At 42.3% G+C, this 23,653-nt stretch overlaps 1 protein-coding gene and 1 long non-coding RNA gene across 3 annotated transcripts in view; both read left to right on the forward strand.

Annotated features, from left to right (window-relative positions):
• LOC135551791 (HEPACAM family member 2-like) overlaps positions 1-20,563 on the forward strand; it is a 45,107-nt gene extending 24,544 nt beyond the window's left edge. The window contains exons 2-10 of one of the 2 annotated variants that reach the window (XM_064983018.1): positions 2,087-2,187; positions 10,298-10,657; positions 12,518-12,802; positions 16,092-16,391; positions 17,442-17,570; positions 18,696-18,717; positions 18,819-18,853; positions 19,257-19,330; positions 19,577-20,563. In XM_064983018.1, coding sequence (XP_064839090.1) covers positions 2,121-2,187; positions 10,298-10,657; positions 12,518-12,802; positions 16,092-16,391; positions 17,442-17,570; positions 18,696-18,717; positions 18,819-18,853; positions 19,257-19,330; positions 19,577-19,693 — 1,389 coding nt within the window. In that variant the 5' untranslated portion in view covers positions 2,087-2,120 and the 3' untranslated portion in view covers positions 19,694-20,563. Of the gene's footprint in view, positions 1-1,595; positions 2,188-10,297; positions 10,658-12,517; positions 12,803-16,091; positions 16,392-17,441; positions 17,571-18,695; positions 18,718-18,818; positions 18,854-19,256; positions 19,331-19,576 lie in introns of those variants that run through there. The other variant, XM_064983017.1, reaches the window with a different exon arrangement.
• Positions 3,234-10,255, forward strand: LOC135551792 (uncharacterized). The gene is made up of 2 exons (XR_010457377.1): positions 3,234-3,288; positions 9,190-10,255. It is a non-coding gene; the product is annotated as an uncharacterized LOC135551792 (long non-coding RNA).
• Positions 20,564-23,653: the final 3,090 nt, after the last annotated feature.

The following is a 23,653-nucleotide window of genomic DNA, read 5'->3' on the forward strand; positions in this document are numbered from 1 at the left end:
GTCAACTTCTATATGAATTCAAACCTGTATTCTGAATCTATAACCAGTGTTGGTCTCTCAAGGACTTCCGCTAAAGATTAACCATACAAGGTGTCCATCTAGAGGATCATGCAAAAGTTGCAGGCTCATTGGGGATAGGGGGAGGAGCACCCGAAGAGGAGGAGCATGATACTACAGCATCCCTAAATGACAATCTTCACCTTCACAATCTCTATTTCATGACATTCATATCTATATCTCTCTGTGTCTCAGACTGTATCTAAGCTCACATTCACATGTGTCTTTTGCTAGCACTGATTTAGTTGACAGCTGCTTTGTTGTGTGAAGATTTTACTTGCAATTACTGTGATATGTGGTTGCCTTAAATGTACACTTACATGTTATTCTTATCCAGAGTGACTTACACTTAGTGCATTCGTCTTTAGATAACTAGGTGGGACAACAACACATAGTAAATACATTTTTCCCCAATAAAGTATCTTTCAGCGAAGTCAGAAGAGTCAAGTGCCAGTGTTAGTTCAGCAAAGGCATTATGTATGTTTATTTTATTTTATGTTTTTTTTTTGTGGGGGGTGGGGGTCGGGGTTAGCAGGGGTGTGAGGGGGGAGGGGGGGGGGTGCTTTCTCACCTACCTCAGTAGGGAGTTGTGTTTTATTTGTTAAGCACTTGAAATGCTTCCTCTTTAACAAATGTGCTATATAAATTAAGTTTGATTTGATTAGAATAGAATAGGGCATTCATCCACACATATTATCAATGCTTACAGACCATTTTGAGCTGCAAAGTGGGACAGCTAGCATTTACACTGGGATGGTTTAATTTCTTTGTAGCTTAGATATCCATTTTGGGTCTTCATTGATAAACTTATAATATGTATGTAAATAGATAGTATAGCTACATCAGTGAATGATTTGTTTAATTGTATTGCTGTTGCTCCACATTTCATCATGGTGATGGTCATGCGATCTTCGGACGTTTCACCACATTCACTTCACTACATTCAGTTGTCGCAACAGCGCTGTCACTCAGCGACTCCACAGTGAAACACGTTGACACTGCTTGTCTGTAAATAATGTCCTTTTACATGACATGGAGATCTGCACTAAAACCTTTCAGAAGGAAATGATTGGCCTATTTTAGTCACGTAGTCATCGTTAGTGTAACGAGAAACAGTACTGCACAGTTCAACTGTGTGAAATACAGATACATTTATTATCTCTCTCTCTCTCTCTCTCTTTCTCTCTCTCTCTCTCTCTCTCTCTCTCTCTCTCTCTCTCTCTCTCTATCTATATATATATATATATATATATATATATATATATATATATATATATATATATATATAAAGTCGCTCATTTGATATTTCAGAGAGTATAAAGGTGACTGCCTATGAGTCTGCCTGTGACAGTCTGTGCTTGCTGGCTGTATTGTCCTTCCCTTGTCTACATTGACATGTCTTTACCACCTACATGACATGCTCAACCTTTAGCTACCCTCTCTATTCCATTACACTCATACCCCTCTTTCTCTGTGTCGCTAAGCCCATATCTAAGCTAACACTCACATTTGTCTTTTAATAGCACGGATTTTGATAACAGCTACTTTTTTTGTGGAAGGTTTCACTTGCAATGACTGTAGTATATGTTTGTCTCACCTGACTTAGTACAAGTCGTGCTAGATCAGAGTGTCTGCTAAATGACCAAAATGTAATGTAAATGTATGCCTGTGCCTGTGACCATCACGCTTAGTGAAATGCAAGGACACATTTACATTACATTTTGACTAGATAGTATACAGTTTATGTCAGAATTGACTTTTCATTACATGTTTTTAGTAGAACTGATGCAGCAGGTTAACAGAATGAACATAGCCGTTTAGGAGAGGTAGGTTTAGGCTTATGTCAAATGTTAGCTAAAATGCTAAAGGCCATGTTGTTCCTGTGCCTGCCAGGTGTAGCTTACCTCTCCCACTCAAATAACATTGGGAGGGGCCTGGGCTTCTGGCTGGCTCCTCTTATTTCCCTGGCAAATGTTGTCACCACCAGTTCAGTTCCCCTCCTTCCCACCTCCCTCCCTTACTGTCACAGTCTCAAGTCAGAGAGGACATCTCCTCAGAGGATAATGGAGGCTCCTGGAAGAAGGACCTTTGTCGCTCTGTGTTTCTACACTGCACTACTTACTCTCTCAGGTAAGAGGAAGAAGGACCTTTGTCGCTCTGTGTTTCTACACTGCATTACTTACTCTCTCAGGTAAGAGGAAGAAGGATCATGGTCGCTCTGTGTTTCTACACTGCATTACTTACTCTCTCAGGTAAGAGGAAGAAGGGCCTTTGTCGCTCTGTGTTTCTACACTGCATTACTTACTCTCTCAGGTAAGAGGAAGAAGGGCCTTTTGCTCAGGTGTGTTTCTCTGTTTCTACTACATTTACTCTCTCAGGTAAGAGGAAGAAGGACCTTTGTCGCTCTGTGTTTCTACACTGCATTACTTACTCTCTCAGGTAAGAGGAAGAAGGACCTTTGTCGCTCTGTGTTTCTACACTGCATTACTTACTCTCTCAGGTAAGAGGAAGAAGGACCTTTGTCGCTCTGTGTTTCTACACTGCATTACTTACTCTCTCAGGTAAGAGGAAGAAGGACCTTTGTCGCTCTGTGTTTCTACACTGCACTACTTACTCTCTCAGGTAAGAGGAAGAAGGGCCTTTGTCGCTCTGTGTTTCTACACTGCACTACTTACTCTCTCAGGTAAGAGGAAGAAGGACCTTTGTCGCTCTGTGTTTCTACACTGCATTACTACTCTCTCAGGTAAGAGGAAGAAGGACCTTTGTCGCTCTGTGTTTCTACACTGCATTACTTACTCTCTCAGGTAAGAGGAAGAAGGGCCTTTGTCGCTCTGTGTTTCTACACTGCATTACTTACTCTCTCAGGTAAGAGGAAGAAGGACCTTTGTCGCTCTGTGTTTCTACACTGCACTACTTACTCTCTCAGGTAAGAGGAAGAAGGACCTTTGTCGCTCTGTGTTTCTACACTGCATTACTTACTCTCTCAGGTAAGAGGAAGAAGGACCTTTGTCGCTCTGTGTTTCTACACTGCATTACTTACTCTCTCAGGTAAGAGGAAGAAGGACCTTTGTCGCTCTGTGTTTCTACACTGCATTACTTACTCTCTCAGGTAAGAGGAAGAAGGGCCTTTGTCGCTCTGTGTTTCTACACTGCATTACTTACTCTCTCAGGTAAGAGGAAGAAGGACCTTTGTCGCTCTGTGTTTCTACACTGCACTACTTACTCTCTCAGGTAAGAGGAAGAAGAAACACACATGTTAATTGAATGCCATTTCAGGAGAAATTCATTCAATGTTTTGCGAGTGTAACCAAAAGCGTTACAATCAACATCAACATTGCCAATTATCTTTCATTAGTTGGATCATCATCCAGCCACTAGACTGTATTTGATTTGATCAGTTATTACGTGCATCATAGAATGTACTTCTTTAATCATAGTGTATAGGACAGAGATACCCCTGTGCATGTGTGTTAATGCAAAGCATTGATGTTCGTGTTGGTCCACAATGATTCTATGGTGGTTGACTAAGTTGTTACTACGTAGGTATGTTAGATTGCAGTAGCTACCGATATTTATTATCTGATTGCATGTGTTCATATGCGTTTTTTGGTTGGACTTTTATGGTCTTAATGAGGGGGAATTGAGCATTTCTGTAGTAAGCAAAAGAGGCAGGAAGGACACACTGGAAAGAGTTCATCAACCAGGCCTCTGCTGACTCAACTTGGAGTCTGTCTAATCAGGGATTGACTGGGAACAGAAATCGACCCTGGCTTTTCTATCAAACTGGCCCATCAGGGACAGACTGGGAACAGAAATCGACCCTGGCTTTTCTATCAAACTGGCCCATCAGGGACGGACTGGGAACAGAAATCGACCCTGGCTTTTCTATCAAACTGGCCCATTTTTTCCTCAAGTCCTCCACACTGGCGCATTTATTAGCTGGTTCAGTCCATCTGGCATTTGCCAGAATTTCCCTATGGCCAGTCCGTCCCTGTTGTTGATAACAGATATCCAATCAATGGACCAAACGACCTGATAAGCCGACCCCCTGATGCCCTAACATAGAACTCACTTCAGATGGCCCATTGTCTCAGTAATCTCCACTGTCTCTTATCCAGTGGTGAAAGTAGATGTCTTAGTAAAGATTGGTCATATCACCTATAACATGTACTGCCTTTTTAATCTGATTGTCTAACAATCACTTCAATCACTTCATTAAAGCTAGGCTATGGGCGCACGTTCGTCCACTCAACAAATTATTCCAGCATCCAATTTGATGAATGGAAAGAGACATCTGTTACAAAACACTTTAATGTGTAGGCCTTACTCCTGTAGCCTGAATATATGCTTCCACTGCCTTCCGTGTGCGTCTCGGCCACTCATATCCGCCTTGGCAAAACGTAAGTTTTCTGATCAAACCACAACGCAATTTGGAGCGTATGCCAACCGGTTTCAAGTCAATTTGCAAATGTTTCATGCACCTGACATGTGGTAATGTTAAATGATGGTGTAATAGCATATAGTTTTCTAGGCATTTTGTGTTCATTATTGTGATAGGCTCACATTTTACCATTACGGCGTATACCCCACTATTTATTTTGCCGGGATGCCATAACGGACTGTACTGGCTTACTTTCACCCCAGCTCTTATCACCCCAACAATCCCGGGCTTGGTTAGAGAAAACAGTGGCAGCAGTGGGTTCAGCACACTCTTGTCCTGCTTATTCAACCAGACTGGTCTCATCGACTAGACGTAACATACTGTAGTAAACATAAATCTGGGACACTCAAATCAGCATATGTTACGTTAGGTATGGTTGAAAAGCAAAAGGAGAGCCACACACTCTAGGTGCTCAGATGCATTCATTTTATAGCCAACATTTTGTATAATGACAAACACCGTGAGTCACTAGTTTATATGGTTTGAAAGGACACACACAGGTGTCTGTAATCATGGCTGGCTGTGGCTTGATTTCATTGGTTGATTTACAGATATATAGAACATAAACAATCCTGAATGGTTAACATCTGATCATAAATAAAATTTGTCTACATTGGCCTACCAACATTATTTACAATGGTTAGCAAAAACACAATAATCATAAGAATAGCTTCAGATCAAAGTCTACGTTAAGACCGAAGGGCACAAGTGTCTTTAAATTAAAGATCCAGGTGGCCTCTCGCGTTAACAATAAATGGTTGAGGTCACTCTCTTTCCTAGGGAAGGTGAAGTGTTCGATGCCGATATAGCGAAGGGACAGAATAGAGTGGTTTGTTTCCAAAAGAGGGCCTGCTATGATGCACAGAGATTCTTACCTTTAGTTCGTGCTTCATTTTGCCCACATAAGTTTTACCACAAGGACAAGTTATAAGATAAATAACTGCCTTAGTGGTGCACGTGATAACACCTTTGATTGGGAACAGTTTCCCTGTTTGGGGGTGTTTGAAGGATCTACATTTGTAAGTGCCATTGCATTGAGAACAGCCATTAATTACACTTGTAATATTGATCCGGTAGAGGCTCAAGGAGACATTGTGCAGGGGTATTTTGTGGTAAATCAGAGTTAATGTGGTGGTAAACAAATTCTCTGAGATATGACTTTATCATTTTAGCTAATTAACTAATTTTGAGCTACTTTGCAACTACTTAGCATGTTAGCTAATCCTTCCCCAGCCCTAACCTCAACTCCAAATCTTAACCCTAACCTTTTAACCTAACTCCTAACCTCAACCCCTAACCCCCAGACGTTAGCTACAAAAAGTTGGAAATCCCCCCCCCCCCCATTTTTTTGGGGGACAATACAGAACATACACATACAAACGACAGCATACAGAAGCACACAAACATCAACGACATCACACCTGCCCAGACCCACCTGCTCACACCCCAATCTCCAGCGCCCGCATCACTCTCCACCACATGGCATCAAACGGCACCATTTGGTTTCTCTTCATCGCCCACACGCTTTCAACATTTAGACAGTAAGGCATTTGGCCTTTCCATTGTGTTAGCGATGGAGGATTGGTTGATTTACAGTTTTTAAGTATACGTTTTTTCAAGATTCTTGGTATTCATAACATATTTGGGCTCCCGAGTGGCACTGCATCTCCGTGCAAGAGGCAACACTACAGTCCCTGGTTTGAATCCAGGCTGTATGACTTCTGGCCATGATTGGGAGTCCCATAGGGTGGCGTACAATTGGCTGTCATTGTAAATAAGAATTTGTTCTTAACTGACTTGCCTAGTTAAAGAGTTTAGCAAATTAACATATTGTACAAATTGTAATTCATAACATACAGTATCATACGAAATGGATGATGGACATCCACAAATTAATTCATTCCAAATTAAGTGTCTCGGATTTGCGTACAGAATAATACAAAAAGCTCTGAGACCAGGTTGATTCAACACTGACACACACACACACACACACACACACACACACACACACACACACACACACACACACACACACACACACACACACACACACACACACACACACACACACACACACACACACACACACACACACTATCAGAACACACACACACACTATCAGAATGTTGGGTGTAGCAATCAGGCCCAGGAGAGCAGGGAATTGTGAGGAACGTAACTTTACACAGAATAATGAATGGTGCAAGGTAAAACAATACATTTGCCCAAACATAAACACACGAACATCAACTTTCACACACGGGCAAGAAACAGCACCCGTCTAAAATAACCAGTCACCAACATTACCGAACATGACATAAAACAATCCCGCACAACACCATGGGGGAAACAGACGGTTAAATACATGAACAATAATTAGGGGAATAAAAAACAGGTGTGTAGAAACAAAGACAAAACAAATGGAAAATGGCTAGTAGACCGGCGATGCTGAGAGCTGCACGAACAAGGAGAGGAACCGACTTCGGCTGAAGTTGTGACACACACACAGTGATGGCCAAACTGCTACCTGTGGCCAGCAGGCCACTCAGACTGTAACATTTTTTATCCTTTATTTTACTAGGCAAGTCAGTTAAGAACAAATTCTTATTTTCAGTGACAGCCTAGGAACAGTGGGTTAACTGCCTGTTCAGGGGCAGAATGACAGATTTGTACCTTGTCAGCTTGGGGATTTGGACTTACAACCTTTTGGTTACTAGTCCAACACTCTAACCACTAGGCTACCCTGCCCCCATGGATGGGGGAAGGCTGTTTCTACTATTAATGTTTAGGACATAACACCAGGCACAGAGTTAATTTATTGTGATGAACAACAAGGGGGTCCAGCAGGGCCTGGACGTCCACTTGGAGAACTGGACTGACTGGGGAGGGGAGGATGGAGGGAGCGAGAGAGCGGGAGAGGGAGGGAGGGGGAGAGAAGGGATAGAGGTGAGGGGAGGAACAGTGGAAGGAGGGAGGGAGAGCGAGGTGAGGGAAGAGAGAGAGGGGGGTGAGGGACAAGAAAGAGGGAGGGAGAGAAAGAGACAGAAAGAGACAGAAAGGAAGGGAGGGGGGATAGAAGACGGGCATAAAAACAGAAAGGGAGAGAAAGTGATAGGGGAGCGGGGAGATACAGGGAGAGGGAGGTGGAGAAAGAGAAGGAAAGGGGGGGGGTGTATTTACCTTTAAACCCCCTAGCTACCTGCCTGCTGCTGCTTAATCTGAGCTGGCAACAACACACTTATGACATCACCCAGTCCCTTCCTAATCGTTGAAACCCAACCCTGCCTTTGGCAAAATAGCTGCAAAACCTTTTGTTTGTTATTTTGAGAAAGAAAGACAATGTTGAAAGACACCAAACCTAATGACAGTAAATGTCAGTTCATTAACAGAGTCCATTTTCTATTGGATGTTGTAACTCAAAGGTGATTGTTTTTCTGTCAGTTATCAGTGTGGGAACGGCTTGCTACCGTAATGTAAACAGAGCAAAGTCAGTGTACAATATTCAACGGCTACATCATACAGTTTAAGGATGTTTGCTTTAATACCAGTTAGTAGTAACAAGACACAAGGCTTGTCATTGGCTCTAAGAATTGGGTTAATATTTGCTTTCCTCAGTTTCAGGACAGAGTTCTGGATAAAGTAAATGGAATGATAGTATGCCACAGATGTGTCAATCATGTAAACGTATCTCAATCTAACTTATTCTTTCTGCTCTATGAAGCGCAGCATGAAGAGACGTAGACTGCCATCTTTACTTTTCATGTTAATTAGGACCATGCCTCAAGACTACCTGGCATGATGACTCCTTACTGTCCCCAGTCCACCTGGCCGTGCTGCTGCTCCAGTTTCAACTGTTCTGACCGCGGCTATGGAACCCTGACCTGTTCCGTGCTACCTGTCCAAATCCTGCTTTTTTCAACTCTCTAGAGACAGCAGGAGTGGTAGAGATACTCTCAATGATCGGCTATGAAAAGCCAACTGACATTTACTCCTGAGGTGCTGACTTGTTGCACCCTCAACAACTACTGTGATTATTATTAGTTGACCGTGCTGGTCATTAATGAACATTTGAACATCTTGGCCATGTTCTGTTATAATCTCCACCCGGCACAGCCAGAAGAGGACTGGCCACCCCACATAGCCTGGTTCCTCTCTAGGTTTCTTCCTAGGTTTTGGTCTTTCTAGGGTGTTTTTCCTAGCCACCGTGCTTCTACACCTGCATTGCTTGCTGTATGGGGTTTTAGGCTGGGTTTCTGTACAGCACCTTGAGATATCAGCTGATGTAAGAAGGGCTATAAAAATACATTTGATTTGATTTGAATTAAAAGATCAGGGCCCTTATTCATAAAGCATCTGGGAGCAGGGATGCCTGTCCATAAAATCTTATTAATTATGATCAAGAAGGCAAAACTGATCCTAGATCAGCACTCTTACTCTGAGATGCTTTATGAGGGCCCATATTGTACCTGTTTTGTATGTACCAGTAACTTCGTGTGTGACATGTTTACACCCCCCCCCTCACAGAAACATATACCACTATGTACATCTAATGAGAAACATTGCAGGCTCTAAGGTAGAAAACTCAATGGCCCAACACATGAAGAGGTATACAAACTGGAATCTTTGCATTTGTTATTAGTGTGATAGAATCCACACTCTGAGACTAATTTGTTAATTTCTTTCTCTCTCTATAGCTCACTCTCTTGCTCCTTCCCTCTATGATACTCTCTCTCACCCCTTCCTTCCCTCCTCTATAATACTCTCTCTCACCTCTTCCTTCCCTCCTCTATAATACTCTCTCTCACCCCTTCCTTCCCTCCTCTATAATACTCTCTCATCCCTTCCTTCCCTCCTCTATAATACTCTCTCTCACCCCTTCCTTCCCTCCTCTATAATACTCTCTCTCACCCCTTCCTTCCCTCCTCTATAATACTCTCTCTCACCCCTTCCTTACCTCCTCTATAATACTCTCTCTCACCCCTTCCTTCCCTCCTCTATAATACTCTCTCATCCCTTCCTTCCCTCCTCTATAATACTCTCTCTCACCCCTTCCTTCCCTCCTCTATAATACTCTCTCTCACCCCTTCCTTCCCTCCTCTATAATACTCTCTCTCACCCCTTCCTTCCCTCCTCTATAATACTCTCTCACCCCTTCCTTCCCTCCTCTATAATACTCTCTCTCACCCCTTCCTTCCCTCCTCTATAATACTCTCTCTCACCCCTTCCTTCCCTCCTCTATAATACTCTCTCTCACCCCTTCCTTACCTCCTCTATAATACTCTCTCTCACCCCTTCCTTCCCTCCTCTATAATACTCTCTCTCATCCCTTCCTTCCCTCCTCTATAATACTCTCTCTCACCCCTTACTTCCCTCCTCTATAATACTCTCTCTCACCCCTTCCTTCCCTCCTCTATAATACTCTCTCTCACCCCTTCCTTCCCTCCTCTATAATACTCTCTCTCACCCCTTCCTTACCTCCTCTATAATACTCTCTCTCACCCCTTCCTTCCCTCCTCTACAATACTCTCTCTCACCCCTTCCTTCCCTCCTCTATAATACTCTCTCTCACCCCTTCCTTCCCTCCTCTATAATACTCTCTCTCACCCCTTCCTTCCCTCCTCTATAATACTCTCTCTCACCCCTTCCTTACCTCCTCTATAATACTCTCTCTCACCCCTTCCTTCCCTCCTCTATAATACTCTCTCTCACCCCTTCCTTCCCTCCTCTATAATACTCTCTCTCACCCCTTCCTTCCCTCCTCTATAATACTCTCTCTCACCCCTTCCTTCCCTCCCTCCTCAGAAGTAAACTCAGAGTTCATCCACATTCCGTCCGTGCTCAATGGCGTCAAAGGGAAGTCCCTCCTCCTCTCCGTGGAGACTCACTTTCAAAATGAGGATGTTGAGATCCAGGGCAGCTGGTACCAGACCCGGCCGGGGGGCCCCAAAACCCTCCTGGTGACCTTCCACAACCATTCAGCCATCATGGTGGCCTCCATGAGACACAGGAACCGCTTCTTTTTCCAGCCCCCCAACGCCTCTCTCCTGATCCCCAGGCTGGACGAGGCGGCGGAGGGGGACTATCACCTGGACCTGGATATTCACTTCCCCCAGAGACAGGAGCTTGTCAGGGTCGAGAGGACCGTCCATGTCACTGTAGATGGTGAGTTGGTGGTTGACACCAGAGAATCTTAAGTCAATCTCTATTTTTACATCATTGATTGACGAGCTATACATCTTATATACAGTGCCTTGCGAAAGTATTCGGCCCCCTTGAACTTTGCGACCTTTTGCCACATTTCAGGCTTCAAACATAAAGATATAAAACGGTATTTTTTTGTGAAGAATCAACAACAAGTGGGACACAATCATTAAGTGGAACGACATTTATTGGATATTTCAAACTTTTTTAACAAATCAAAAACTGAAAAATTGGGCGTGCAAAATTATTCAGCCCCCTTAGGTTAATACTTTGTAGCGCCACCTTTTGCTGCGATTACAGCTGTAAGTCGCTTGGGGTATGTCTCTATCAGTTTTGCACATCGAGAGACTGAAATTGTTTCCCATTCCTCCTTGTAAAACAGCTCGAGCTCAGTGAGGTTGGATGGAGAGCATTTGTGAACAGCAGTTTTCAGTTCTTTCCACAGATTCTCGATTGGATTCAGGTCTGAACTTTGACTTGGCCATTCTAACACCTGGATATGTTTATTTTTGAACCATTCCATTGTAGATTTTGCTTTATGTTTTGGATCATTGTCTTGTTGGAAGACAAATCTTCCAGAATGGTCCTGTATTTGGCTCCATCCAGCTTCCCATCAATTATAACCATCTTCCCTGTCCCTGCTGAAGAAAAGCAGGCCCAAACCATGATGCTGCCACCACCATGTTTGACAGTGGGTATGGTGTGTTCAGCGTGATGAGCTGTGTTGCTTTTACATCAAACATAATGTTTTGCATTGTTGCCAAAAAGTTCAATTTTGGTTTCATTTGACCAGAGCACCTTCTTCCACATGTTTGGTGTGTCTCCCAGGTGGCTTGTGGCAAACTTTAAACAACACTTTTTATGGATATCTTTAAGAAATGGCTTTCTTCTTGCCACTCTTCCATAAAGGCCAGATTTGTGCAATATACGACTGATTGTTGTCTTATGGACAGAGTCTCCCACCTCAGCTGTAGATCTCTGCAGTTCATCCAGAGTGATCATGGGCCTCTTGGCTGCATCTCTGATCAGTCTTCTCCTTGTATGAGCTGAAAGTTTAGAGGGATGGCCAGGTCTTGGTAGATTTGCAGTGGTCTGATACTCCTTCCATTTCAATATTATTGCTTGCACAGTGCTCCTTGGGATGTTTAAAGCTTGGGATATCTTTTTGTATCCAAATCCGGCTTTAAACTTCTTCACAACAGTATCTCGGACCTGCCTGGTATGTTCCTTGTTCTTCATGATGCTCTCTGCGCTTTTAACGGACCTCTGAGACTATCACAGTGCAGGTGCATTTATACGGAGACTTTATTACACACAGGTGGATTGTATTTATCATGATTAGTCATTTAGGTCAACATTGGATCATTCAGAGATCCTCACTGAACTTCTGGAGAGAGTTTGCTGCACTGAAAGTAAAGGGGCTGAATAATTTTGCACACCCAATTCTTCAGTTTTTGATTTGTTAAAAAAGTTTGAAATGTCCAATAAATGTCGTTCCACTTCATGATTGTGTCCCACTTGTTGTTGATTCATCACAAAAAAAATACAGTTTTATATCTTTATGTTTGAAGCCTGAAATGTGGCAAAAGGTCGCAAAGTTCAAGGGGGCCGAATACTTTCGCAAGGCACTGTATGTTGTGTACATAGGCAGATCATTGTGGAATGTTGCATGTATGGAATATTTCGGCCTGGCTGCATCAATCCAATTGCCATGTACTTCGAAAGACTTAAAGACCTTTCTGGTAAATTGTTTAACGGGCTGCATTACAATGCTGTTTCTTTCATCAGCATACTCACTGTTCTATCTCTCCCCTTCTCCAGTACCTGTGTCCACTCCTGTTATCAGGAAGTCCCCATCTTCTACACTTGTTGAGGACAAGGAGAACGTGACGTGGACCTGCTGGGTGGAGATCGGGACCAGGGTTCAGTACCAGTGGCTGAGGAACAACATGCCCCTAGATGCTAGTGATTGCCATCAGTTCTCACAGGATAACTCTACTCTGGTGATAAATCCTGTGAGGAAGAAGGACATTGGACAGTACTGCTGCCTGGCCAGGAACCACATCAGCCAGAGACAGAGCCACTCCCTGGACCTTAATGTATTCTGTAAGTACTGTAGGTCTGTCTAAAACAGCACACCCCTATTGGTCTAAAACAGCACACCCCTGTTGGTGTGTCGAAAACAGCACACGACTGTTGGTCTGTCTAAAACAGCACACCACTGTTGGTCTGTCTAAACAGCACACCCCTGTGTGTCTCTTTAAAACAGAACACAGTTGTTGGTCTGTTTAAAACAGCACAACCCTGTTGGTCTGTCTAAAACAGCACACCCCTGTTGGTCTGTCTAAAACAGCACACCCCTGTTGGTCTAAAACCACACACCCATGTGGGTCTGTCTAAAACAGCACACCCCTGTTGGTCTAAAACTACACACCCATGTAGGTCTGTCTAAAACAGCACACCCCTGTTGGTCTATAACAGCACACCCCTGCAGGTCTCTCTAAAACAGCACACCCCTGTTGGTCTGTCTAAAACAGCACACTCCTGTTGGTCTGTCTAAAACAGCACACCCCTGTTGGTCTGTCTAAAACAGCACACCCCTGTTCCTCTGTCTAAAACAGCACACCCCTGTTGGTCTGTCTAAAACAGCACATCCCTGTTGGTCTAAAACAGCACACCCCTGTTGGTCTGTCTAAAACAGCACACCCCTGTTGGTCTCTCTAAAACAGCACACACCTGTTGGTCTCTCTAAAACAGCACACACCTGTTGGTCTCTCTAAAACAGCACACCCCTGTTGGTCTCTCTAAAACAGCACATCCCTGTTGGTCTAAAACAGCACACCCATGTTGGTCTCTCTAAAACAGCACACACCTGTTGGTCTCTCTAAAACAGCACACCCCTGTTGGTCTAAAACAGCACACCCATGTTGGTCTAAAACAGCACACCCATGTTGGTCTGTCTAAAACAGCACACCCCTGTTCCTCTGTCTAAAACAGCACACCCCTGTTCCTCTGTCTAAAACAGCACACCCCTGTTGGTCTGTCTAAAACAGCACACCCCTGTTCCTCTGTCTAAAACAGCACACCCCTGTTCCTCTGTCTAAAACAGCACACCCCTGTTGGTCTCTCTAAAACAGCACACCCCTGTTCCTCTGTCTAAAACAGCACACCCCTGTTCCTCTGTCTAAAACAGCACACCCCTGTTGGTCTGTCTAAAACAGCACACCCCTGTTCCTCTATCTAAAACAGCACACCCCTGTTCCTCTGTCTAAAACAGCACACCCCTGTTGGTCTGTCTAAAACAGCACACCCCTGTTGGTCTGTCTAAAACAGCACACCCCTGTGCCTCTGTCTAAAACAGCACACCCCTGTTCCTCTGTCTAAAACAGCACACCCCTGTACCTCTGTCTAAAACAGCACACCCCTGTGCCTCTGTCTAAAACAGCACACCCCTGTTCCTCTGTCTAAAACAGCACACCCCTGTTCCTCTGTCTAAAACAGCACACCCCTGTTGGTCTGTCTAAAACAGCACACCCCTGTTCCTCTGTCTAAAACAGCACACCCCTGTTGGTCTGTCTAAAACAGCACACCCCTGTTCCTCTGTCTAAAACAGCACACCCCTGTTCCTCTGTCTAAAACAGCACACCCCTGTTCCTCTGTCTAAAACAGCACACCCCTGTTCCTCTGTCTAAAACAGCACACCCCTGTTCCTCTATCTAAAACAGCACACCCCTGTTCCTCTGTCTAAAACAGCACACCCCTGTTCCTCTGTCTAAAACAGCACACCCCTGTTCCTCTGTCTAAAACAGCACACCCCTGTTCCTCTGTCTAAAACAGCACACCCCTGTTGGTCTGTCTAAAACAGCACACCCCTGTTCCTCTGTCTAAAACAGCACACCCCTGTTCCTCTGTCTAAAACAGCACACCGTTGGTTGGGGAAGGAAATTAATGGCAACTTCTCATACTTTATTTTCCCCATTTTAAAGAAGTACAAAGACTTTACATCGTCCTGGCCTTCTATGAGTAATCTCAGTATGTAAATCCATACCACCCCTGGGCACACACTGTGCAGATATGGCATTTGCATGTCTGACAGACGTCCAGTGTTCTGTGGCGATACTATCGTTATCGTGATGCTGTTGCGTTAATGAAACCAGGCTGGTCCTGGCAGGTTTGGAGATTGTTGGAGGTTGTTGACATATAATATGTTTGGACATTAGCCCGTCCTACAGTTGAAAATGTTATCTTCCAACAAGACAACACATGTTGCAGTACGTCAAAACAGTTCCATTATGATAAATGCAGTTCTTAATGGTTGTATTTATAGATGTAGTCAGAGGAAAGGGATTCATTAGATGGGACCTCTTTGTCTTAACATCTAATGTAACACCCATGTAGCTGTAATATCACGTTACATGACTACCTTCATACAGGTAGAGTTTATTATCCTATTGTGTATTTCTATCAGCAGTTATATAGATGAGTATATTATGCTGATGGCTGCTGACAACACACTTCAAGTTGGAATTGCAGAGACAGGCAGAAACTGAGAGAACATCATTACAAATTATTGACAGATGTTATTTCGTTGATACATGGTTATTCTTCATCTTACTAAGGAGGACCCCAATGATCCCTCGGCCCGACTTTGAGAAGCACTTCCCTAAGCCATTTCAGTATCACGTCGCCATTGTCATTTTTGAGGATATGAGGTTTCATTATAGGCCCCCATCTAATACGTCCAGTTTGTTTTCATATCAACAAACCCGATGTGCAAGCTAATGTGATGACCACAGTGACTAGTAGCATATCCTAGCAACTGAGGCACACAGCTCTAATGTCAGCTTTGTTTTCAATATACGACGGCCATTTCACAATGGCAAAACGCCTTCGCTAGAACCAGAATGTTTGAGCGGCCATATGGCGTTGCTTCAGGCGGACACTCTGATTGCAAAAATAAATCAAAATACAGTAATTGCCACCTGTTCAGCTAAAGGACGCGAGAAGACCAGGACTACCACTCATCCCTGTAGCAGTGAAACCACTCTATGTCTTGTAACCTGATTTGTAGTGGCGTAAAGCTTAATAAAGAGTAGTGATACTAGCAAGAGCAGTGTGTGGGCTTCTTCTTTTTTCTCATATTACTCTACTGTTACCACGCACCTGAAACAAAGATAGCTCAGATGTGCGAGTGCTTTTTGAATTTTATTGGAGAAGAGCCAAAAGCAGCCTTACAATAGGACGACATGTTTACTCAGTTAATGAGATTCTGAATTATTGATGATAAAACAATTCATCTTAGCTGCCAACGGATCCTAGGTTTACCACAGTCCCGATAGAGTTTGAAGTTGATTATAGTGTTTGTGACAATATGAGCCCCTCTGATATCTTCCAGATGGTCCTTACAACCTGGCTGTAAAATCTGACCATGGCCTGAGGACCGGGGAGGTCTTCACAGTGAACCCTGGTGAGCTGGTGTTCTTCGACTGTCAGGCCGACTCCAACCCTCCCAACAGCTGTATGTGGATCTCTAAGACCAACAACGCCACTGAGGTCATCACTGTGGGACTGCGCCTGGAGGTCACCTCATACAAGCTGGCCCAGGCCGAGGAGTTCCTGTGCAGGGCGTATAACAATGTGACTCAGAAGCAGGATGAGACCCAGTTCACCCTGGTGGTGGCCAGCCTGGGGACAGGTGGGTAGAGCTGGGCTGCTGTCCTGGTGTGCTGGAGGGAACGAAGGAGGGACTGGGAACACACACACACATAGTACCATTCAGCATCTATCACACACGTGCACACACACACACACACACACACACACACACACACACACACACACACACACACACACACACACACACACACACACACACACACACACACACACACACACACACACACACACACACACACACACACACACACTCTCTGGCCTGGGTTGCTGACATAGCGTAGGTGGGACAGAGAATCAGGTCTGGGTACCCACTGTGCACCTTATCATGCCATAAAGTACCAAGGTGAGGAAGAGGAGAAGATGAGGTGTGCTGTCAGAGGGACAAAGGGACAAATGTTACTGACATTTGAAACCTAAATGGTGTGTATACTATAACCTTTTCTAAATGTGAGCAGTAGCCTTGAATGCAGATAGTCCAAAGGTACCTTTAGAACAGAGCCAGGTAATTCACCTACACACAGTGAATCATAAATATTCTATTTCTTCTCAGTTGCTATGTGCCTGGCCTGTGTAAATGTCCACTGGCTCTATGAGAGAGTAAACAGAGAAAAATAACAGCTGGTCTCATTGTTGACTGCGTTTTACTGCATGTTTGGAGTTTCTATGTGTAGGTGGTTTCAATCTCCAAATGGGCAAACATACACACAATCTTGGCTACTGTATAGCAAGTGACATTGTTGAAAATATAATCTATTGAGAAGTATCTAAAAATGTTATGAACAAACTAAACTTACTAACTGTCCACCAGGTCTGAGTTGACAAGTTTACTCTTAGCTTGGACTCTATTCCCCAATGTGTAGCATTTAGTCACAATACCTGCAGGGCCTGTTTCTCAGTCACAGATTAAGCCTAGTCCATGACTAAAAAGCATTTAATTAAAAAAATCTCCATTAAATACAATAGCTAGCTTTTTAGTCCAGGATTAGGCTTAATCTGTGTCTGGGAAATCGGCTCTGTCTCAGTTTTAAAATGTTATTCTGAATGTAGAGTTATTCTCTTTTATTTGTAGGAAAGGAGAGCTATGTCCAGGAGAGCAACTCATTCTCTCCTCTGGCTGCCATCACTCTGTCCTGTCTGTTCATTACTGGCTGTATGTTACTGGTCTACTTCATAAAGACCTGTCATCATCCCAAGAGAGGTAAATGTTACGGCCCACTTCACAAGTCTCAGGGTGACAGCAGCAACTGTGACCACAGAACACACACTACTACCGTAGACACTAGATTTTAAAGTTTGATCACAGTACAGTAAATGTAAATTATCTGCAAATGCTATGTCAAACTGAAACAGGATATAGGAGAAAATTACGTCTTCTGACTCTATATCATTTGTGTTATTGATGAAGAGCATGACTCTCTATATCATTTGTGTTATTGATGAAGAGCATGACTCTCTATATCATTTATGTTATTGATGAAGAGCATGACTCTCTATATCATTTGTGTTATTGATGAAAAGCATGACTCTCTATATCATTTGTGTTATTGATGAAGAGCATGACTCTCTATATCATTTGTGTTATTGATGAAGAGCATGACTCTCTATATCATTTGTGTTATTGATGAAGAGCATGACTCTCTATATCATTTGTGTTATTGATGAAGAGCATGACTCTCTATATCATTTGTGTTATTGATGAAGAGCATGACTCTCTATATCATTTGTGTTATTGATGAAGAGCATGACTCTCTATATCATTTGTGTTATTGATGAAGAGCATGACTCTCTATATAATTTGCGTTATTGATGAAGAGCATGACTCTCTATCATTTGTGTTATTGATGAAGAGCATGACTCTCTATATAATTTGTGTTATTGATGAAGAGCATGACTCTCTATATCATTTGTGTTATTGATGAAGAGCATGACTCTCTATATCATTTGTGTTATTGATGAAGAGCATGACTCTCTATATCATTTGTGTTATTGATGAAGAGCATGACTCTCTATATCATTTGTGTTATTGATGAAGAGCATGACTCTCTATATCATTTGTGTTATTGATGAAGAGCATGACTCTCTATATAATTTGCGTTATTGATGAAGAGCATGACTCTCTATCATTTGTGTTATTGATGAAGAGCATGACTCTCTATATAATTTGTGTTATTGATGAAGAGCATGACTCTCTATATCATTTGTGTTATTGATGAAGAGCATGACTCTCTATATCATTTGTGTTATTGATGAAGAGCATGACTCTCTATCATTTGTGTTATTGATGAAGACCAAAAAGTATCATCTTATCTTGTTTCTTTTACAGTTCTCATGAACATCTATAACAGGTAAGAACATTACTGATGAATAAATGAATAAAGACCTCTGTCTAGGTAGCCTACATCCAGTTAATGGGTTTAATTCAAGTTTATTTGCCTCCACCATGCAGACCTTTGACAGAACCGAAGCGCCCACACTGTTCAGGTAAGTCCCCTCTCTCCGGCTGCACTGTTTACTGTATACCTTATAGCCTTACATTCCTGCCTGTTGTTAGGCAGTGTCGTGGACATAGCCTTAGACAAACAATACTCTTCATAAAAGCTTCACCAGCATAGAACAATTACAGTAATCATACTTGTTTGACTTGTGCAGGCATATTTGTCCATTAGCTTGGTTGATAATCTCTTCACATTTCAGTTGGATTCGTCTGTGCTTTAGTGGACTGAGTTCAATACATTTAACTGTGGTGGGGCAGGTTTTCCCCAAACCAAAAGTGACACGTACTAAATCAAATAGTCCACTGGGAACAAGAAACAGGAAGTAAGTGGAGAGAGAATATAACATTGACAGGTGAAGATGTAAACTATGAACTACATTGTACTTGCAGGTCATGAGGATGCAACTGAAGACTTTGGCATCTATGAGTTTGTCTCTATACCTGGGAAAATGGAATCTACACAGGTATGTTGTACGTCTTGCAACAATGCAGCTTGGTACAAAAGTCCTAGTTTTCTGTTGTTACACCTCTTTCATATTGTTGTGACCCTCGCTAATGAGCCCATGTTACAATCCCCCCATAGGGGTTAACCCTATTGGAGGAATGCGTAGCATGCTTGCCTTTAACATGTGCGACCCAGGTTCTATTCCCAACCCCACCGTTTGCTATAACATGTAGTGTCCCTAAATGTTTTTGTTTTCATTTCCCAGGCATCAAGCAGATCTCTGGCACACCTAGAGTCTGTCCAGGATTTGCATACCACCATCTATGATGTCATTCGGCACATCCCTGAAACTCCCACCCTGGCTGCTGTTGAAGCAGTGTGAACTAGAGACCAGAATATTATTAAAGATACTTTCTGAGTTCCCAAGTGGAACCATATTCTCTGTATAATGCACTATTTTTGACCAAAGCCCTATTTCTAGATAGGGAATAGGGTGCCATTTGGGACACAGTAAACATTGTAAACATTGTGTAAATGAACTCCAGTGAGGTTTTCCTCCTGACAAGTGTACATACCTTCACCAAAGTCCCAATCACTTCTCTGAAATCCCATGGACATTATTCATCAATGGATGAATCCAAAGAGCTTTAGTGTGTGAATAAGATATACTGTATTGATCTACTGGAATCTAAGATATCTCTGCTAGTGAACTTGTTATCTGTTTGAATGACTGAGTTACTAATCCTGTCAGCCATTCATGTACACTACAGGAACATATGGTACAGTTTCCACGTCTTACTTACTATTTTCAAATATTATATTTATTTACTTTAAAGTACAAGGGTTTTCTTTGAGATCTCATGAACATATTTTTCTCTTGTGCTATTTCAAGCTCTCTCTGGAAGTGGGCAAGTATATTTGGATGAATTAATTATCACATTGCAAGCGAGATACTGTCTGATGGCTGTGTAGTCAAACATAATTCAAGCATGTAAATACATCTATTCTACAGTGCATGCAATTACTTTCTTTTTTTTCTCAAGAAATTACATTTTGTTTTACTGAATAAGTCCTATTTATTTCCAAGTAAACGGATGATGGTCCTCTCTTTCTGAGCATTTTTTATCTTGACATTGTCAAATACACTCCATCGGAGGTTGACATGCCAGGTGTGCTGTTGCCTGTCTGCAAAGTATCGTACAGTTTCCTGATGCAGATATGTGCTTTTTAATAAAGATTTATAACAATTTGATTAGACTCAAAGAGAGCAGCATCTTTCCATAATTAAATATGATGTGATAGGCCTGGTCTGGTGTGATCTGGTCTAGACAGGTCTGGTGTGGTTAGAGAGAGGGAGTGACAGAAGGAGGGTTCAGCATGTGGCAGTGTGCCTTCCATCTGCTCCTGCTGACTCATAGTCTCGAATAGTGTGTGTGTGTGTGTGAGGAAGAGAGAGGGAGAGTGGCGAGGTGGGAGATGGAGAGAGAATCTTAATTCAGATTCATGACTCGGGTAAAAGCAGAACAACTGCAAGAACATCTTTAGCTGTGTCAAGTGTGTTAGTTTATCCCCAGTAAGTACTGGAGAGTTTGTTATAATATTGACCAAATGCATTCTCCATTCAGAGTGTATGTTATGGTGTCGGCTCCTGTTAGGAAGTCCATCTGTCTCTCTGTATGTTTTACGGGAGGATCCACTCAATACAACTGCATGACAAACAGCACCGGTGCCTAGAGGCAGCACCTCTCCTCACCTTCATTTGACAGGGAAATACTGGAGCGTCATTAAGCAGGAACTAGATTAGGTTGTGTTGTTTTAAACCAGGCTTTACTGGACTAGGTAGGCCTAATAGTGTTTGGTGCTTGAGATGATGTGTTCTAAGAACCCTTCAATTAACCCCATGATTTTTTAAACATGCCTGTAGCAATTCAATTACTATCCTATTTTTAATCCTATCCTAATTAATGAGTTGTAGGAAGATAGGCTACATGATCAACATGCTGCATTATGTGATAGGCTACTACCACACACACACACACACACACACACACACACACACACACACACACACACACACACACACACACACACACACACACACACACACACACACACACACACACACACACACACACACACACACACACACACACACACACACACACACACACCTATTTATGGCTTTATGACAATTGTCTCTAACCAAAAGACCACATCACTTACAGTAAGTAGCCTACTATTGTCATTACTATGTTCAGGTGAGGTTGCAGGAGACACCTTGAAGTCAAATTGTATAGTTAACCTTCTACTTTACAATTCTGGAAAGCCACAGGAACGATAGTAGCCACAGGAATGGAGGCACAGTACAGTATGTGGCTTTAGTAAATGGAAATGGCCTGATCTTCAATGAGATACATATCTGTATATTTGTTCTAAACCTGTGGGTTAGCATTCACTTCTACTCTGCTGGAACTGCATTCAATAAACAACTTCACGCACATTTTTTTTGTAGAAAACTTAAATAGAAAATAAACAAATTACTGTTTTTGACAGCATGAGAAAAAAACGTCACGCTCTGTAGCACCCATTGAACTACACTTCCCACATCTAGCAATAAATAATAACGTGATAGATAACTAACATGGCCTCTCTCGCGCGGAGAGCAGGAGCTGAAACGTTGATAGCATTATCATCTAAAATGAACCGGTTATCTGTTGGACAAAACGTTATTTTACGATGCAGAAGATAAAGTCACTTATGGCCCGGCAGGTAAGTGAACAAAGTCCCCGAAGCCTGTCAAACGCCTTGCACTGACACAGCCGTAGCATGTTAGCCGTGTAACGTTAGCTTGCACTGCAGTTGACATCTGATCCGATAACAATATACTTGGTAACGATGATCTTGGTCTATTTAAACCACAGAACAATATCCCAGTTAAGATATAGATTGCTGTCTCATTGAAGGAGGAAGTATGTTTTTAATTACATTTTTATTTAACAGTAACATGCCAAACATTAACATAACACACAGAGGGATTCCACAAAGAAAGAAGAGGAGAAAAAAACAACACAAATTTACATCATATCAATTCAAATACAGACATGTAGCGAATACATTTTTTTTAATACGTTTTAATAACTCTAAATAGTTTTCCAAATCAGATAAAAAAAGAAAATGGGCTTTTTCTTCATAAATATTGATTTGCGTATGAAAAATATTCCTAATAAAAAAAATAGATTTATGACATACTCACGTTCAATTGTGGAATCTGTGTAGTAAAATAATATATCAAACGTAGACATTTCAATGGTTGTTTGCAATTTTAGGCCAAGATATAGTTTTACATCAGTCCAGAACACTTCACTATATAAACAATGACAGAATAAGTGATCAATAGATTCAGCTTCTAGTTCACAAAAACTGCATTCACTGGTAACATCAGGTATATATTTAGAAATCAAGCTATTACACAGATAGAATCTATGGATAATCTTAAAGGAGATCTCCTTTACTTTATTGGTCACCATAAATGTGTGTGGAGTGAGCCAAGCACAACGCCAGTTTACATCAAACGATGAAGCCCAACAAAATATCGCAGAGGGAATAGACTTCCTGTAGAAAATATCCCTTAATAAAAAATGTTTTAATTTCGTATCTAGTAGACACCTGAATATCGCTTACAATTGGAGATATTCCAAAATCTGCATTATTCTGAAGTAATGTTTTTATCCCACTAGGTATAGCTTTAATAACAGTGTCAGAATCCATGCTTGAAACCTCAAAGTTGTATCTTTCCACAAATTCTCTCTGCGTAAATAAGAGTCCCACTAATATTAACTAATTGGCTGATAAAGGTCAACGTTTTTGATAACCAGTTACGGTAAAATAACATCTTGTTTCCATGTAATATCGACCCATTGTTCCATATAAAACATTTATGAGGTGAAAAGTTGTGTTTATACAGCAAAGCCCAGCACATTGCCCACCACTGCCTCCAGGTCATCTACAAGACCCTGCTAGGTAAAGTCCCCCCTTATCTCAGCTCGCTGGTCACCATAGCAGCACTCACCTGTAGTAAGTGCTCCAGCAGGTATATCTCTCTGGTCACCCCCAAAACCAATTCTTCTTTTGGCCGCCTCTCCTTCCAGTTCTCTGCTGCCAATGACTGGAACAAACTACAAAAATCTTGGAAACTGGAAACACTTATCTCCCTCACTAGCTTTAAGCACCAGCTGTCAGAGCAGCTCACAGATTACTGCACCTGTACATAGCCCATCTATAATTTAGCCCAAACAACTACCTCTTCCCCTACTGTATTTATTTATTTATTTTGCTCATTTGC

This window comes from Oncorhynchus masou, chromosome 13, assembly GCF_036934945.1.
Source record: "Oncorhynchus masou masou isolate Uvic2021 chromosome 13, UVic_Omas_1.1, whole genome shotgun sequence".
NCBI classification, from domain to species: domain Eukaryota; kingdom Metazoa; phylum Chordata; class Actinopteri; order Salmoniformes; family Salmonidae; genus Oncorhynchus; species Oncorhynchus masou.